At 39.5% G+C, this 18487-nt stretch overlaps 1 protein-coding gene across 4 annotated transcripts in view; it reads right to left on the reverse strand.

Annotated features, from left to right (window-relative positions):
• The window catches only part of LOC105033275 (SH3 domain-containing protein 2), a 57084-nt gene extending 55733 nt beyond the window's left edge, over positions 1–1351 (reverse strand). For all 4 annotated transcript variants that reach the window (XR_012135920.1, XM_073246868.1, XM_073246867.1 and 1 more), the window contains exons 1-2: positions 1284–1351; positions 1023–1152 (exon numbers count right to left, since the gene is read on the reverse strand). Coding sequence is in view for 3 of the 4 variants with exons in the window: in XM_073246868.1 (XP_073102969.1) it covers positions 1023–1152; positions 1284–1330 (177 nt within the window). In the remaining variant the exon portion in view is untranslated. The remainder of the gene's footprint in view (positions 1–1022; positions 1153–1283) is intronic.
• Positions 1352–18487: the final 17136 nt, after the last annotated feature.

The raw sequence follows: 18487 nt of genomic DNA on the forward strand, positions 1-18487 counted from the left end.
ATAGTTGTTGGTTTTGTAGGGAGGGGGGGCCCTTGGTACAATGGTAAGGTTGCTCCATTGTGACTCGAACCCATAGGTTCAAAATGTAGAAATAACCTCTCCATGCACAGGGACAATGCTGCATATATCTGACCCTCCACCTCGCAATGGTAGGAGTCTTGTGCAATGGGCCGCCCTTCTGTCCATTGGTTTACTAGCATGTAAGAACATTTGATAAAAAGGATAGCTCATGGTTGTGAGAAAATTAGTTAGGTAGAGAGGTGATATATCCCTTCAACTGAAACATATTTATCTTGCATCATGGGATCCTTTAATATGGGGTGCTTCTAAATGCCAGGTCTAATGGTGCAGACTGGTGGTACAGTGAGATTTGGTGTGATCTTTCAACCCTACAGTGCTTCCCAAATTCCATTCTCATCACTTCAAAAGGTGATGCTACATTTAGAATTTCTTTGAAATAACAGGAAATCAAGTGGTTTGATGTTAATTTCTTATTATAGAAAACAAATAAAAGAATTCATGCAGGAATCTTAGTAGGCTCATAACTTCTGCCAAAGTAAGAACGTGCAATCTTGTGTTCGATCTTTATTTTTCCATTTTTCTTGATCGTTTTGCGTCAGTGCAATATCCCAGCTATAGTCTCTCAAGGCAAGCATTTTCATTACTTTCCCAGCTCATCCACCCAAATGATGCAAAAACAACTAATGTTAAAAGTTAAAACCCTCGAACCGAATACAATGCACAAGCACAGAGACGACCCGCATGATTTTCCCTATAAAGTTTCCAGATCACTGTGGCGATTCTACAAAGCCAATGCCTAACCACGCTGACAATTACAAGTTCTCATAGAGTCAAGAAATCAAGAAGCTCTGGTAGCTGATACAAATTTAGGAATCAAAACAAATTTCCCGTGCCGTAGAAGCATCGGGAAGGAACCGACAAACACACCAATTGAGAAGGGATCATGCGGGATCGAAGACAGGTGGTGTGCAGAAGAGAGCGAAGGAGAGATTTTGGAGTACCTGCTGCTGCCTGGCGACCTGCTCCCTAAACCTGGTTGCCTGCTTCCTTAGGGCATCCATTTCACGAGCACGAGCGTGATCCGGCGGAGGGGACCGAAGGAGAGAGGGGATCCCGAACAGAGAAGGAGAGCTTCGGACAAAGGTAAAGAGAGAAGTCGGTGAGATATAGACGCCTCGAAGCGAAGTTTTCAAGTTTCAAATGTTTCACCAAACGTGCTTGAGAGAACTGGTGGATGGTTGGTCGCGTTCGGCTGCACGCACCTGGGCCTGATCCGGAAGAAATTATTGGGTGAATGGAAGCACTTCATTTATCTCCTCTTTTTTTCTGTTTATATGTAATGGCAAGATGCAATAGGTCCACGATGGATTTCATCCATCTATTAATTCCTTTTGTTGCTGCCAACATCCAACCTTGATATAGCAAAATCTGTAAATCAAGTCCCTTATCTTTCTTTCTGTTTATATGTAATGGCAAGATGCAATAGGTCCACGATGGATTTCATCCATCTATTAATTCCTTTTGTTGCTGCCAACATCCAACCTTGATATAGCAAAATCTGTAAATCAAGTCACTTGTCGAAGTGGAGAATCTGCAAGTCAAGTTCCTTGCTAGAATTGTTTCTATTTACGGTGGAGACCTCCGATACATAAGTTAGTCATCAGAGAATAATGAAAACGTGAGAGAGAGTGGAGCCTAAGAGTTTGTTGGGGATCCCCGATTCTCTTATTTATAGGTGGGCGGCTGGCCAGTTTTAGAAGCACAAGAGTGATGGAAAAGATTATTGTTGCTTGTGCCTTATCTAGCTAAGGTAAGCTATTATTCATTTGATCTGATGCATATCTAAAAAGTAAAGTAGATAAAGCAACTACTTGGTACGTAACTACCATCGCAAATCTCGATGTGGTATCTCGGCTTGGTATGATATCATCTGACTAGATTGGCATCCAACCGAGATATCGATAACATCGAACATGATCGAGATAAACTGTCATCCCGTGTCATCTCCTAATCCAAATATGTAAGGATCAACATTTTAGAAATCAGGTAGTTCTTCAACTTGAAAAAAAAAAATAAAAGATTGAATCCACGGTCACAAATTCAACCACTGAATCAAACGAAATCAAACCATGATATTATGGTAATATAATAGATATATTAACTAATAATTGATTATTAATAAAAAATATATTAAAATTATAAATATGTATAAAGGCATAGCTGAAAATTTTTAAAAAACAGTTAACACTCTTCTAAAAACTTTCAGCACTCTTGTAACAAACATAATTCTGGATTAGTCATAAGAAGTTAATAAAATGTTACTAAATATGTTATTTTTTGGTATATACACCCAAGGATGTTGCACTTAGAATTTATTGACATCTCAAAAAAAATCCAGGAGGCTACGGGGGCAGAAGCATGCTCCTATACCCTCACACTAAAAATGTTAAAGCATAGAGAAGGATGAGGAAGTGGTTCAAACAAATTAAAGGTTCAAACTAGAGGAGGGAATACTTAACCATTTAACCGGTTTAATTTGTTTCACCTATTATAAATCGAGTTAGATTTTCTATTTAATAAAATGGTCAAGTTTCGGGATTGAATTTTTGACCCATTTAATAATTAGGTTAGTTTTAGATTGAAAAATTTTTGTTTTATTTTATATCTGACCTGATTGGTATCTAGTTTGACCCGACCTGATTGCCATCCCTAATTCAAATAATGAGTTTTAGAGGTTTAACAAAATAAGCAAGTTTTTGGAAGGAAAAGTTTTTTGTCGACCTAATCAGAGCATAGACTAGGCAGGTTGATGGTTCAACTAGTTCAACCAACTAATTTGGTATAGTTTCCAAAATATTCTTATGGATATCTATCAACAAATATCATAGAGAGCTGAATCATGGGAGTTTATGGCAAGGGGTTTAAAAACCATTTTGTAATCAAGCTAAGATCAAGTTGTTGGGAATAGTATCCCAAAGCCAATCGTCAGCCTGTTGATGGTTATGCTCTTTCTTGTATTAGTATATGAATTATAAATAAATAAAAATTATTTTGATATTTTTCTTCACAAATTGTTTCATCTTCTAATGAACTCCTACGTTGTGGTGAAGTCCTTAGGACTATTTAGACTCGACAAAGGAGGATTTGTCGTTTAGTCCTTAAATCTGTTCGCGACCAAATGATACGTTGTTACCAAGGACGACAATGTTTAATCAAGTATAGGTCGTTATGTGCCATATGGGTTGGTTGTCCTCTTAACCAAGGAGTGTGGAGACACTGGTATGGCATACAGGTGAGATGTAAGGGTACATCTGCACTGAATGTGACCGACTCTGGAGCTTTTTTCTGCTGTCAATATTTGCTCCAATGGGATATGGATATAACTGTCCCTCCGACCTGAGACCGTCATAGTGACTTGCAAGCAACTCACTGCACTTAGGCACTGAATTATCTGAATTTTTAATTCAGTGACGGAAGGTTGCTGGATGTAGTCAAATACTTGACTTGTCGGTGCGTATGTCAAAATGGGATTGACCACTCCAGTTCAGGAGCTGTGTACCGTCGTGTTTCAATTTAGCAATATTGGAAATAGTATCCCCAAGTCAATCGTCAGCCTGTTGACGGTTGTGCTCATTCTTGTATTAGTATATAAATTATAAATAAATAAAAATTATTTTAGTATTTTTCATCACAAATTGTTTCATCTTCTAATGAACTTCTGTGTTGTGGTGAAGTCCTTAGGACTATTTAGTCTCGACAAAGGAGGATTTTTCGTTTAGTCCTTAAACCTGTTCGTGACCAAATGATACGTTGTTACCAAGGACAACAATATTTATCGAGCATAGGTCGTTGTGTGCCATATAGGTTGGTTGTCCTCTTAATCAAGGAGTATGGAGACACTGGTATGGTATACAGGTGAGATGTAAGGGTACATCTGCACTGAATGTGATCGACTCCGGAGCTATCTCTGCTGTCAAGATTTGCTCCGATGGGATATGGGTATAAATATCCCTCCGACCTGAGACCGCCATGGTGACTTGCAAGCAACTCACTGTACTTAGGCACTGGACTACCTGAATTTTTAATTCAGTGACGGAAGGATGCTGGGTGTAGTCAAGTACTTGACTTATCGGTGCGTGTGTCAAGATGGGATTGACCATTCCAGTTCAGGAGCTGTGTACAGTCGTGTTTCAATTAAGCAAAATCTTGATCAGGATAGTCCTAGTGAGGAGTCACAGGACTGTTTGAATTGAGCACGACTCGGATGATCTAATCAGGATTGACAGTTTAACCCTGAGTCGTCCTAAACATAGGGGTCAAAAGGGATGAATTATACAGTAACCATATTCACGTAGGTTTTGAGTATTACGATTGTGACTATTCGATCTATCCGAACATCGGGTACCATTGCTAGATGGTCACTTCGATTAGTACAGAAATTGGTTCCTGTGCTACCGGCTTAGGTTCGAACCTGCGGGGTCACACACATTAGAGGTTCCTATCTGATCTGATGGCTGATGAAGAGTCATAATGTTTGTGGACTATGAGTCCTACGTGTCTGGGACTCTATGATCGAGAATCAAGATTCTCTGATCACGAGTCCCACATATTTTGGGTACCGAGGTCAAGAGCCTCATTGGTTTGGGACTCTTCGATCAAGGTTTCATATCGATGGATTTTGATACCCGATTGCCCATCGGATTTGAACTCAGTATTTATGAAAAGTTTCATTAGTGATTTGATCACTAATTAACTCAATTTGATTGAGTAATTAGTTTTAGATCAAGTCCAATTGAATTGGATTCAGTTGGGTTTGACCCGATTAGGTTAAGAGTTGACCTAATCGTCGAGATGGTTTGGTCCCTGATTTGATCAGGGGTTGGGCTTAGTCAATTCCTGATTTGATTAAAATTTTATTGAACCTAATTAAGCCTAATTAAGTTGGGATCGAATTTCGATAGCTGGTATCGAAAATTAAAAATCGTCCTTGAGCATGAGCGGATCCTTTATGTAGTAACGAATCCTGCACCCAAGGAGCCAGCCCCGAACACGAGAGGGACGGTCTGAGATACTTATCAGAAGTGGCTCAACGATCGCACCACTGTTCGGTGCATAATGCTGGTGGCAATGAATGATGAGTTTAGCAACAGGTTTGAGAACGTCTAACCGCAGGAGATGCTTCAAATGTTAAATGACTCCTTTGGCACGCTTGACGACGTTGAAAGGCACAAAACTAGTTGTGCCATTTTCAATGCTCGGATGAAGGATGGGGCCTCAGTCATCGATCATGTACTGTACATGATCGAAATGATTGAGCACCTAAATAAACTAGGCTTTCCCTTGCACGAGCAACTCGGTAAGGATGCGATCCTTAGTTCATTGCCCAAGTCCTTCCTCCCCTTCCTTACTCATTTTCGAATGACAAAGCCTGCAGTGAACTACCACGGCTTGTTGGGGTTGCTGCAGAACTTTGAGAAGGACCACTAGCTCCAAAAGGAGTCTGTGAATGTTGTGGGAGGATCTTCTTCTGATCGTCGACCCTTTAAGAAAGGAAAGAAGAACAAGAAGAAGAAGAATAAGAAGGTGCAGTCACATGCTGGGACATCTGCACAGGTTCAGACCAAGAAGCGCAAGCCTGACCAGAGCCAGGCAGAGTGCTTCTTTTGCAAGAAGCAGGGGCACTGGAAGAGGAACTGTCCTCTATACATTGCCTCCCTGGACCCGAACAGGCCGAAGAAGAAGCAAGGTAATTATATGATAACACCTTGCAACTTTTCAATTTATCATACTACAACCTGGGTATTGGATACTGGAAGCCCTTATTATATTTGCAATTCGATGCAGGGTCTGCAGGTCAGTAGGAGATTTGATGACGGCGAGAGGTTCCTGAACGTTGGAGATGGAAGCAAAGTTTCAGTTCTAGCTTTAGGAATCATGAACCTTATAATCAATTCTCGTAATGTAATTCTGAGTGAATGTCACTATTGTCCAAGCTTTTTATTAAATATTATTTATATAGGCCTTTTGGCCATGTACGATTATGAATTTTTAATAAAAAAAATATTTGCAATATCATTTTGAATGGTGTTACAATATTTGTTGGTCAACTAAATAATGGAATATACTTACTATCACAGCCTGTTAATGTGGTTCAAACATCCGGTAAATGTCTTAGAATAGATAATGTGTCAGAAGTCTACCTTTGGCACTGTAGGCTAGGTCATATCAATAAGAATAGGATAAACAGATTGGCTCAAGAAGGAATTCTTGAAGTTGGTGATTGAGAATCACTTCCAACTTGTGAGTTCTGTCTTCTTGAAAAGATGACCAAGTCACCTTTTACTGAAAAAGGTGAGCGAGCCAGTGAACTCTTAGGTCTAGTACATTCTGATGTATGTGGATCCATGAGCTCAAGTACAAGAGGTGGATATTTTTATTTTATAACCTTCACAGACGACCTATCGAGGTATGGGTATGTCTACTTAATGAAGCATAAGTCGGAGTCGTTTGAAATATTCAAACTATTCCGAAATGAGGTAGAAAAATAAACTGGAAAGTGTATTAAAACTCTTCGATCTGATCGAGAAGGTGAATACCTTTCCAATGATTTTCTGACATATCTTGGGGAGAATGAAATTCTCTCTCAGTGGACTCCTCCTAGAACACCACAGTATAATGGTGTGTCTGAAAGGAAGAATCAGACCTTGTTGGACATGGTTCGATCCATGATGGGGTTTGCTAGTCTGCCGATCTTTCTCTGGAGATATGCGCTCGAATCGGCTTGTTACCTTCTAAATAGGATTCTGAGTAAGTCTGTAACCAAAACTCTATATGAGATATGGATAGGACGTAAGCCAGTACTCTCGCACCTAAGGGTTTGGGAATATCCGGCTTATGTTAAACATTTAATTACGGATAAGCATGGACCTAGGTCTGACAAGTATAATTTTATAGGGTACCCAAAAGAGACCAAAGGGTATTATTTCTACCTAGCTGATGAGCAAAAGGTGTTTGTCAGCCTTAAGGCAATCTTTTTAGAAAAGAAGTTCCTTGGTGAAGGGACTGTTGCCTCTAAGGTTGAACTTGAGAAAGTTCGACAGGTGGAAAAACTGACACAAGTAGCTAAACCTGAACTGGATTTGGTTAGATCAGATCCGGAGCCCATTGTTCCTACACCCTTAAGGCGATCTGGTAGAGTACCACGTCAACCGGATAGATACTATAGTTTCTTGATCTGAGACGGCGATTTTATCGAACTTGATGAAAATGATGAGGATCTGATCACCTACTTGGATGCAATGCAGAGACCTGACTCTGAGAAATGGCTAGAGTCCATGAAATTCGAAATGGAGTCCATGAAGGTCAACGATGTGTGGACATTGGTTGACCCATCCGAAGGAGTAAAATCCATAGGGTGTAAGTGGGTCTTCAAGAGGAAGAGGGGTGCAGACGGAAAGGTGAAATCCTATAAAGCCCGCCTGGTTGCCAAGGGATATCGTCAACGTTATGGTATAGACTATGATGAGACGTTTTCTCCTATAGCAATGCTCAAATCCATTCGGATTATGCTTGCGATAGCTGCCCATCTAGACTATGAAATCTGGCAGATGGATGTGAAGACAGCTTTCCTAAACGGAGAGTTGGACGAAAAGGTGTATATGATACAACCTGAATGATTCACATCTACAGATGAGTCTAAAGTGTGCAGGCTACAGAGGTCCATTTATGGACTTAAGCAGGCATCCCAGAGTTAGAACAAACATTTTGATAGGACAATCAAGACGTATGGCTTCGTTAAGAACGGAGAAGAGCCCTGCATTTATAAGTGGGCTAATGGTCCAGTAGTAGTATTTCTTGTATTGTATGTGGATAACATTCTCTTAATCGAGAATGATGTCCCTGCATTACAGAGAATAAAGATTTAGCTGTCGTCATAATTCTCCATGAAGGATCTGGGAGAAGCTTCCTACATCCTAGGGATGAGGATCTATAGGGATAGATCTAAAAGGTTGCTTGGCTTATCCCAGTCTACATACATTGATACTATGCTGAAGAGGTTCAGTATGGAGAATTCCAAGAAAGGCTATCTACCGATAGGCCATGAAATTTCTCTCTCGAAGAGGGATTGTTCGACAACACCTCAAGAGAGAGAGCGTATGGATAGAATTCCATATGCTTCGGCAGTGAGATCTATCATATATGCCATGACATGTACACAACCAGATGTGGCATACTCACTAGGGGTAGTGAGTAGATACCAATCTGATCCAAGGGAGAATCACTGGAAGGTTGTTAAAACCATTCTGAAGTATTTAAGAAATACTAAGGACCAGTGGCTTGTTTATGGTGAATCGGACTTGAGACTTATAGGGTTTACAGACTCTAGTTTCCAATCTGATCACGATGACAGCAAGAGTGTGTCGGGATTTATTTTTACCCTTAATAGTGGGGCTGTCTGCTGGAAGAGTTTCAAGCAGCACACAGTGGTTGATTCAGTTTGCGAGATGGAGTATGTTGCTACATCAGATGCTGTCAAAGAAGCAGTGTGGCTGAGAAAATTCATCACTGAGCTCGGAGTGGCACCCTCTCTTGTTGGTCCAGTTCTGCTCTACTATGACAGCTCTGGAGCTATTGCTCAGGCGAAGGAACCGAAGGCACACCAGCGAACGAAGCATATTCTGCGCCGCTACCATCTCATCCGAAAAATCATGGATCGAGGAGACGTCGACCTTCAGAAGATCGATGGAAAGGAGAACCTGACCGATCCATTCACTAAAGCCATTGCGGTGAAGGAGTTCGACGACTTCAAGTCGAAGATGGGTATTAGATACTGCATCGATTGACTTTAGGCCAAGTGGGAGATTGTTAGAAATAGTGTCCCAAAGCCAATCGTCAGCTTGTTGACGGCTGTGCTCGTTCTTGTATTAGTATATAAATTATAAATAAATAAAAGTTATTTTGATATTTTTCATCACAAATTATTTCATCTTCTAATGAACTCCTGTGTTGTGGTGAAGTCCTTAGGACTATTTAGACTCGACAAAGGAAGATTTGTCATTTAGTCCTTAAACCTGTTCACGACCAAATGATACGTTATTACCAAGGACAACAATGTTTATCGAGCATAGATCATTGTGTGCCATATAGGTTGGTTGTCCTCTTAATCAAGGAGTATGGAGACACTGGTATGGCATACAGATGAGATGTAAGGGTACATCTGCACTGAACGTGACCGACTCCGGAGCTATCTCTACTGTCAAGATTTGCTTCGATAGGGTATGGGTATAAATATCCCTCCGAGCTGAGATCGCCATGGTGACTTGCAAGCAACTCACTGCACTTAGGCACTGGACTACCTGAATTTCTAATTCAGTGACAGAAGGATGCTGGGTGTAGTCAAATACTTGACTTGTCGGTGCATGTGTCAAGATGGGATTGACCACTCCAGTTCAGGAGCTGTGTACAGTCGTGTTTCAATTTAGCAAAATCTTGGCCAGGGTAGTCCTAGGAGGAGTCACAGGACTGTTTGAGTTGAGCACGACTCGGATGATCTAATTAGGGTTGACAGTTTAACCCTTAGTCATCCTAAACACAGGGGTCAAAAGGGATGAATTATACAGTAACCATATTCACGTAGGTTCTGAGTATTGTGATTGTGACTATTCGATCTATTCAGATATCGGGTACCATTGCTAGATGGTCACTTCGATTAGTACAAGAATTGGTTCCTGTGCTACCGACTTAGGTTCGAACCTGCGGGGTCACACACATTAGAGGTTCCTATCTGATCTGATGGCTGATGAAGAGTCTTAATATTTGTGGACTATGAGTTCTACATGTCTGAAACTCTGTGATCGAGAATCAGGATTCTCTGATCATGAGTCCCACACATTTTGGGTATCGGGGTCAACAGTCCCACTAGTTTGGGACTCTTTGATCAAGGTTTCATATCGATGGACTTTGATACCCGATTGTCCATCGAATTTGGATTTAGTATTTATGAGAGGTTTAATTAATGATTTGATCGCTAATTAACTCAATTTGATTGAGTAATTATTTTTGGATCAAGTCCAATTGAATTAGATTCAATTGGGTTTGACCCGATTAGGTTAAGAGTTGACCTAATCGTCGAGATGGTTTGGTCCCTGATTTGATCAGAGGTTGGGCTTAGTCAATTCCTGATTTGATTACAATTTTATTGAACCTAATTAAGCCTAATTAAGTTGGGTTTAAATTAGTCTAATTGGACCTAGCTTATTTTAATTAAATTGGTTCAATTAGGTAAGTTTAAAATGAGAAACCACCTTGACCCAAACTCCATGCGCCACCTGATATCTCTGCGCCCATTTGAATTCACGAGAAGCAACTTCTCATGAATTTTCTCTCATGCAAAGCCCTTCCCATGCCCCACATTTGTGCGCCATATAGGTGGATAAGGATGGTTGGTTGGCCATTCAAATTCAAAAGAAACTTTGAATTTGAATGAGCAACCAATCCATGCGCCTTATCTTTATCCTCTTTAGCACCCCATATCTTACACGAGAAAGAGTTTCTCATGAAACCTTTCCATGCACTAAGCAGCCACGCACCTTCTCTTCTCATGCCCAAGTGGATAGGGATGAGTTGGTTTGCATTTGAATTCAAATTTGATTTGAATTCAAATGTGCAACCACTTATCTTTATCTTCTCACGTGGATAAGACACGTTTTGAATTATTTTAAAAAGAAGAGAAAGCTGGGACGTGCGTAGAAATTTTTTGAGAGAGAAAGTGGGGCGTGAGAAATGCTTGTGCACGAGTAGGAAGTCTAAAACTTTCGAGAGAAAAAGAAAGAAAAGAAATAAAAGTGGGCGCAGGGTTTTCAGTGTGTTCCCTAGGGTTTCAGCCTGGGGTTCGGGAAGTGAGTTAGTGAGCTACGAGTGTCGTGAGCCCACCAAATTCAAGGAAGAGCATCATCTACCTCTCAAGCATGTTTGCTGACGATCTAAAGTATCCATAGAATCAACAGACATCGATCAAAGGAGTTCGATCAGCATCGACTGTCGAAAGAGTTCTACAACGAGCTAGCACTCGTGAGGAGCCGATCAGATCAAAAATTTTATGTGGACGATCCACAGAGACCAGACACACTATGTGACTGCATTGCGATGATCAGATCCTTCCAACGATGATCAGATTGCGGCGATCGACTACCCGCACAAAGGTATTGTATTCTGAACACAGAACAGTAAATTATTTACTGTTCAAATTTGAATTTCAAATTTAAATGCATGCATGCCGATATCCTAGTATAGGGTAAACACATGTTAATTAATTAGATTAATTAATAATTTTCACTGTAAAATAGTAATTTTGAAAAAGTTTTAAAATTACCATTTTACCCTTGCACTAAAATTTTACTTTCAAGCAAAATCTTGATCAGAATAGTCCTAGTGAGGAGTCACAGGACTGATTGAGTTGAAAATGATTCGGATGATCTAATCGGGGTTGACAGTTTAACCCTGAGTCGTCCTAAACACTGGGGTCAAAAGGGATGAATTATACAGTAACCATATTCACGTAGGTTCTGAATGTTGCGATTGTGACTATTCGACCTATTCGAACATCGGATATCATTACTAGATGATCACTTTGATTAGTACAAAAATTAGTTCCTGTACTACCGGCTTAGGTTCAAACCTGCGGGGTCACACACATTAGAGGTTCCTATCTGATCTGATGGTTGGTGAAGAGTCCCACTGGATTGAGACTCTTCGATCAAGAGTCCTAATGCTCGAGGACTCTGTGATTGAGAATCAAGATTCTCTGATCATAAGTTTCACACATTTTGGATACCAGGATCAAGAGTCCCACTGGTTTGGGACTCTTCGATCAAGGTTTCATATCGATGGACTTGGATGCCCAATTGTCCATCGAATTTAGATTCAGTATTTATGAGAGATTTAATTAGTGATTTGATCACTAATTAACTCAATTTGATTGAGTAATTATTTTTGGATCAAGTCCAATTAAATTAGATTCAATTAGATTTGACCCGATTAGGTTAAGAGTTAACCTAATCGTCGAGGTGGTTTGGTCCCTGATTTGATCAGGGGTTGGGGTTAGTCAATTCCTAATTTGATTAAATTTTATTGAGCTTAATTAAGCCTAATTGTGTTGGGTTTAATTTAGTCTAATTGTGTCTAACCTATTTTAATATGGTTGGTTCAATTAGATTGCTTTAAAATTTCAAACCACCTTGACTTATCTCCCTGCACCACCTCACTTCACCTGCGCCTATTTGAATTCACGAGAAATAAGTTCTCGTGAATTTTATCCCACGCAGAAGCCTTCCCATGCCCCTTCTTTGTGCGCCATTTTGAATGGATAATGATAAGGAAAAATTGGTTGGCCATTCAAATTCAAAGGATGTTTGAATTTGAATGGTTAACAAATCCCTGCGCCATCCCTTACTTTTGTGCGCCACTTCCTCCACATGAGAAAAGATTTCTCATGTAAACTCTCCATGCACAAAGAAGCCCACACCCTTCCCTTCTTACACCAAGAGTGGATAAAATTGGTTGGTTGGCATTTGAATTCAAATTCGATTTGAATTTAAGTGAGCAACCACTTATCTTTATCCTCTCACACGGTGAAAATGCTGAAAAGATGCGGTCTTGCATCGTTTTAAAAAGAAGAGAAGATAGGGCATGCGCACATTTGATCTCAGAGAAAAAGTGTGGCATGAGAAAGTTTTTGTGCATGAGAAAAGAAAAGAAAAGAAGAGAAAAGAAAAGCAGAGAGACTAGGCACAAATTTTTTTCTTCTGTGTGTACCCTAGGGTTACTGCCTTGGGTTCGGGAAGTGAGAAAGTGAGCTACGAGTGTTGTGAGCCCACCAGATCTCAGGGAGAGCTTCATCAACCTCTTAAATATATCTGCTGATGATCTGGAGCATCCAAAGAATCGATAGATCAAGATCGAAGGAGTTCGATCAGCATCAGCCGTCGAAAAGGTTCTGCAACGAACTAGCATTCGTGAGGAGCCGATCAGATCAGGAGCTTCGTGTGGACGATCTGCAGAGTCCAGACACACTGTGTGGCTGTATTGCGATAATCAGACTCTCCCAATGATGATCAGATTATGACGATCGACTACTCGTACGTAGGTAATGTGTTCTGAACACATAACAGTAAAATATTTACTATAAAAGTTTAAATTTTAAATTTAAATGTATGCTATATATGTCATATTTAGATCTTTGTGTAGGATTAATACATATTAATTAATTAGATTAATTAATAATTTCTACTATAAAATTATAATTTTAAAAAAATTTTAAAATTATCGTTTTACCCCTGTACTGAAATTCACTATAATTGGTATTAGAGTAGGTTCTAAAATATGATATACATTTGTATGTGTAGATTAAGTAGTAATCTAAAAGTTTAAATTTAAAATTTGAATTTTAAAATTTGAAATTCAAAATTTAAAATTTAAAATTTGAAATTTATTTAAAATTTTAAATTTGAAATTCAAAATTTAAAATTTAAAATTTAAAATTCAAAAATTTAAAATTTAAAATTTAAAATTCAAAATTTAAAATTTGAAATTTAAATTTGAAATTTAAATTTTAAAATTTATATATTTAGATATACTTGATCCAAGTAGTAAGTAGTCTAATTAGGTTGGTTGCCATGGTCGTCCGGTCATAGGAGAAAAGTAGGGTTTAAAGATCCTCTCCTCCCATTCGATGGGGTTCTCCTATGATGGTAGGGGTGCCGATGCGATTATATTCCACACAGACGAAGCAGCGAAAGGACTTAATTGTAAAGATTCAATTGTAAAATTTATCATGAATGTGTTAGAATAGATCTAAAGAAATATTCATGATTTATTTTGATTGAGTTATTTTCTGTTATGTAATTAGCAATAGGATTGCTGTTTATGAAATATGCTGATCCGTTTGTGAAATGAGTCAACACATTTGGTGAATAGAAAATAAAACTTTTCAAATTTAAAAATTATTTTTGAAATGCCAAATCCTGATCCATCAGCCGAAATACTTAATTAAAAAAATTAAGTGTTGTCTAGTTGGTCTAGAATTATGAATTAAGATCTAAGACAATTGCATAAACTTGTGGGTCAATGGGTTAGATGGATTAGGTTCATAATTGGGTTAGACCTAAAGTTAGCTTAAAGAAATGGACTAAATTAGAGTAATTGATCAAATCTAATCAAAAGTTGAATTAGATTAGGTCGAAGACACTCTAAACTCAACTCCAATAGTTGTAGTTGAATGGGTCCATGTCTTTAACTAGACCAAGATGGACTTAATTCATGGCTGCGCGGTGGAACCCTATTTACTAAGTTGATCAAATTAAAACTAATAAACCGATTGGTGTCTAAGATAAGTTCGACAGTCTGACCAGTGGTTTTTAACTGGGAGCTACTCGCATTGATTTGATCTTTGACGAGTTAATGACATATCCCTTCCACTGATCTCACTTACCTGGCCAACCTGATGAGTTAGGTTTTGATTAGATCACTTGGTGATTAGGGCTCACCCATGTCATTAAGTAAATCAGTGTGACTGATTTAGGTGCTCCTAATGCCGGCTTTAATTAAATCTTTTTCAATCTGACTTGGTGAAGTCAGTGGGAGGATTGAAATTGGCTGATTAATTTTTTCTCTTCTATCCTTTAATAAAATCCTCAAAAATTATTAGGTCCCTAAAAATGATTAAGTTATAGTGATAACTAAGTCATAGCCTCCCATTAAGTGAGTGATAATGAGTCCATTAGTTTAATAATCACTGGAGGCCTAAAGGCCTGGTGCTTATTGGCTAATGGAATTATCATTCATAATATGATAATTTGGTTGAGTCTTTTTGATGGTGGTCAGGTTGACCGGCCAAAGTCGGGCCTGATCATTTATTGGTTAGATTCAACCTAACTAGATCTTTTCAGTGGAGGCCAAAACCTACTGATTAGGTTCTGGGGCAAAATTAATTACTAGAAGTTGTTTAGAGAAACAACTGGTTATTAACCTACCCACAGATGCACATGGGTTGACCAGCCAAAGTTGGGCTTGTGTGTAGTCTGTGTAGATTCTAGTACCAACTAAGGAATTAAAGTAATTCCTCGAATTGGAGGTTAAGGCTTTCAGTTTGTAAAAATACTGGGAGAAACTTTAGACTAAAGTCCAATTCTTTAGTATTAATAATTTATATATAATAAAGGTCTGGTTTTTCTTTATGCAGCTATGGCCACTACCCTGTCGCTCCGGTCATTATTAGATAATAACAAGCTCATGGGACCAAATTTCGATAGCTGGTATCAAAAATTGAAAATCATCCTTGAGCATGAACGGATCCTTTATGTTGTAACGGATCCAGCACTTGAGGAGCCAGCCCCGAACGCTGGAGAGATGGTCCGAGACACTTACCAGAAGTGGCTTAACGACCGCACCACCGTACGGTGCATAATGCTGGCAGCAATGAATGATGAGTTCAGCCGCAGGTTCGAGAACGTCTAGCCGCAGGAGATGCTTCAAATGTTGAACGACTCCTTTGGCATGCCTGACGATGTTGAAAGGCACAAAACTAGTTGCATCATTTTCAATGCTCGAATGAGGGATGGGCCTCAGTCACCAATCATGTACTGTACATGATCAAAATGATTGAGTGTCTAAGTAAACTGGGCTTTTTCTTGCACGAGCAGCTTGGTAAGAATGCGATCCTTAATTCTTTGCCCATGTCCTTCCTCCCCTTCCTTACTCATTTTTGGATGACAAAGCCTGCAGTGAACTACCATGGCTTGTTGGGGTTGCTGCAGAACTTTGAGAAGGACCACCAGCTCCATAAGGAGTCGGTGAATGTTATGGGAGGGTCTTCTTCTGATCGTCGATCCTTTAAGAAAGGAAGAAGAACAAGAAGAAGAAGAATAAGAAGGTGCAGTCGCATGCTGGGACGTCTGCACAGGGTCAGACCAAGAAGCGCAAGCTAGACCAGAGCCAGGCAGAGTGCTTCTTTTGCAAGAAGTAGGGGCACTGGAAGAGGAACTATCCTCTATATATTGCCCCCTGGACCCGAATAGGCCGAAGAAGAAGCAAGGTAATTATATTATAAGACCTTGCAACTTTTTCTTTTGTGATACTACTACCTGGGTATTGGATACTAGAAGCCCTTATCATTTCTGTAATTCGATGTAGGGTCTATAGGTCAGTAAGAGATTTGATGAAGGCGAGATGTTCCTGAACGTTGGAGATGGAAGCAAAGTTCCAGTTCTAGCTTTAGGAATCATGAACCTTGTAATCAACTCTCGTAATGTAATTCTGAGTGAATGTCACTATTATCAAGTTTTTTATTAAATATTATTTCTGTAGGCCTTTTGGCCATGAACAGTTCTGAATTTTTAATAAAAAAAATATTTGCAATATCATTTTGAATTATGTTATAATGTTTGTTGGATAACTAAATAATAGAATTCACTTACTATCACAGCCTGTTAATGTGGTTCAAACCTTCGGTAAACGTCCAAGAATGGATAATATGTCAGAAGTCTACCTTTGGCACTGTAGGCTAGGTTATATCAATAAGAACAGGATAAACAGATTGGCTCAAGAAAGAATTCTTGAAGTTGATGATTGTGAATCACTTCAACCTGTGAGTCATGTCTTCTTGGGAAGATGACCAAGTCACCTTTTATTGAAAAAGGTGAGCGAGCCAGTGAACTCTTGGGTCTGGTACATTCTGATGTATGTAGACGCATGAGCTCAAGTATAAGAGGTGGATATTTCTACTTCATAACCTTCACAGATGACCTATCGAGGTATGGGTATGTCTACTTAATGAAGCATAAGTCGGAGACATTTGAAATGTTCAAACTATTCTGAAATGAGGTAGAAAAATAAATAGAAAGTGTATTAAAACTCTTCGATCTGATCAAGGAGGTGAATACCTTTCCAATGAGTTTTTGACATATCTTGGGAGAATGAGATTCTCTTAGTGGACTCCTCTTGGAACACCACAGCATAATGGTGTGTCTGAAAGGTGGAATCGGACCTTGTTGGATATGATTTGATCCATGATGGGGTTTGCTGGTCTGCCGATCTTCCTCTGGAGATATGCACTCGAATCAGCTTGTTACCTTCTAAATAGGGTTCCGAGTAAGTCTGTAACCAAAACGCCTTATGAGATATGGATAGGACGTAAGCCAGTACTCTCGCACCTTAGGGTTTGGGGATGTCTGACTTATGTTAAACATTTAATTATGGACAAGCTTGGACCTAGGTCTGACAAGTTTATTTCATATGGTACCTAAAAGAGACCAAAGGGTATTATTTCTACCTAGCTGATGAGCAAAAGATGTTTGTCATCCTTAAAGCAATCTTTTTGAAAAAAGAGTTCCTTGGTGAAGGGACTGTTGCCTCTAAGGTCGAACTTGAGAAAGTTCGACAGGGTAGAAAAACTGACACAAGTTGCTGAACCTGAACCGAATTTGGTTAGATTAGATCCGAGCCCATTGTTCCTGCATCCTTAAGGCGGTCTGGTAGAGTACCATGTCAACCGGACAGATATTATAGTTTCTGATCCGGGATGGTGATCCTATCGAACTTGATGAAAATGATGAGGATCGGATCACCTACATGGATACAATGCAGAGATTTGACTCTGAAAAATGGCTAGAGACCATGAAATCCGAAATGGAGTCCATGAAGGTCAACGATGTGTGGACATTGGTTGATCCATCTAAAGGAGTAAAAACCCATAGATGTAAGTGGTCTTCAAGAGGAAGAGAGGCATAGACGAAAAGGTGGAGACCTATAAAGTCCGGTCTGGTTGCCAAAGGATATCGTCAACGTTATGGTATAGACTATGACGAGATGTTTCTCCTGTGGCAATGCTCAAATCCATTCGGATTATGCTTGCGATAGCTGCCCATCTGGACTATGAAATCTGACAGATGGATGTAAAGACAGCTTTCCTAAACAGAGAGCTGATGAAAGGTATATGATACAACCTGAAGGGTTCACATCCACAGATGAGTCTAAGTGTGTAGGCTACAGAGGTCCATTTATGGACTTAAGCAAACATCTCGGAGTTGGAACTTACATTTTGATAGGACGATCAAGACGTATGGCTTCGTTAAGAATGGAGAAGAGCCCTGCATTTATAAGTGGGCTAATGGTCCAAAAGTGATATTTCTTGTATTGTATGGATGATATTCTCTTAATTAGGAATGTTGTCCCTACATTACAAGGAAAAAGATTTGGCTATTGTCACAGTTCTCCATGAAGGATCTGAGAGAAGTTCCTTCATCCTAGGGATGAGGATCTATAGGGATAGATCTAAAAGGTTGCTTGGCTTATCCCAGTCCATGTATATTGATACTATGCTGAAGAGGTTCAGCATAGATAATTCCAAGAAATGCTATCTACCGATAGGCCATGAAATTTCTCTCTCGAAGAGGGATTGTCCGACAATACC

Source organism: Elaeis guineensis, chromosome 12 (genome assembly GCF_000442705.2).
Source record: "Elaeis guineensis isolate ETL-2024a chromosome 12, EG11, whole genome shotgun sequence".
In the NCBI taxonomy this organism is placed as follows: domain Eukaryota; kingdom Viridiplantae; phylum Streptophyta; class Magnoliopsida; order Arecales; family Arecaceae; genus Elaeis; species Elaeis guineensis.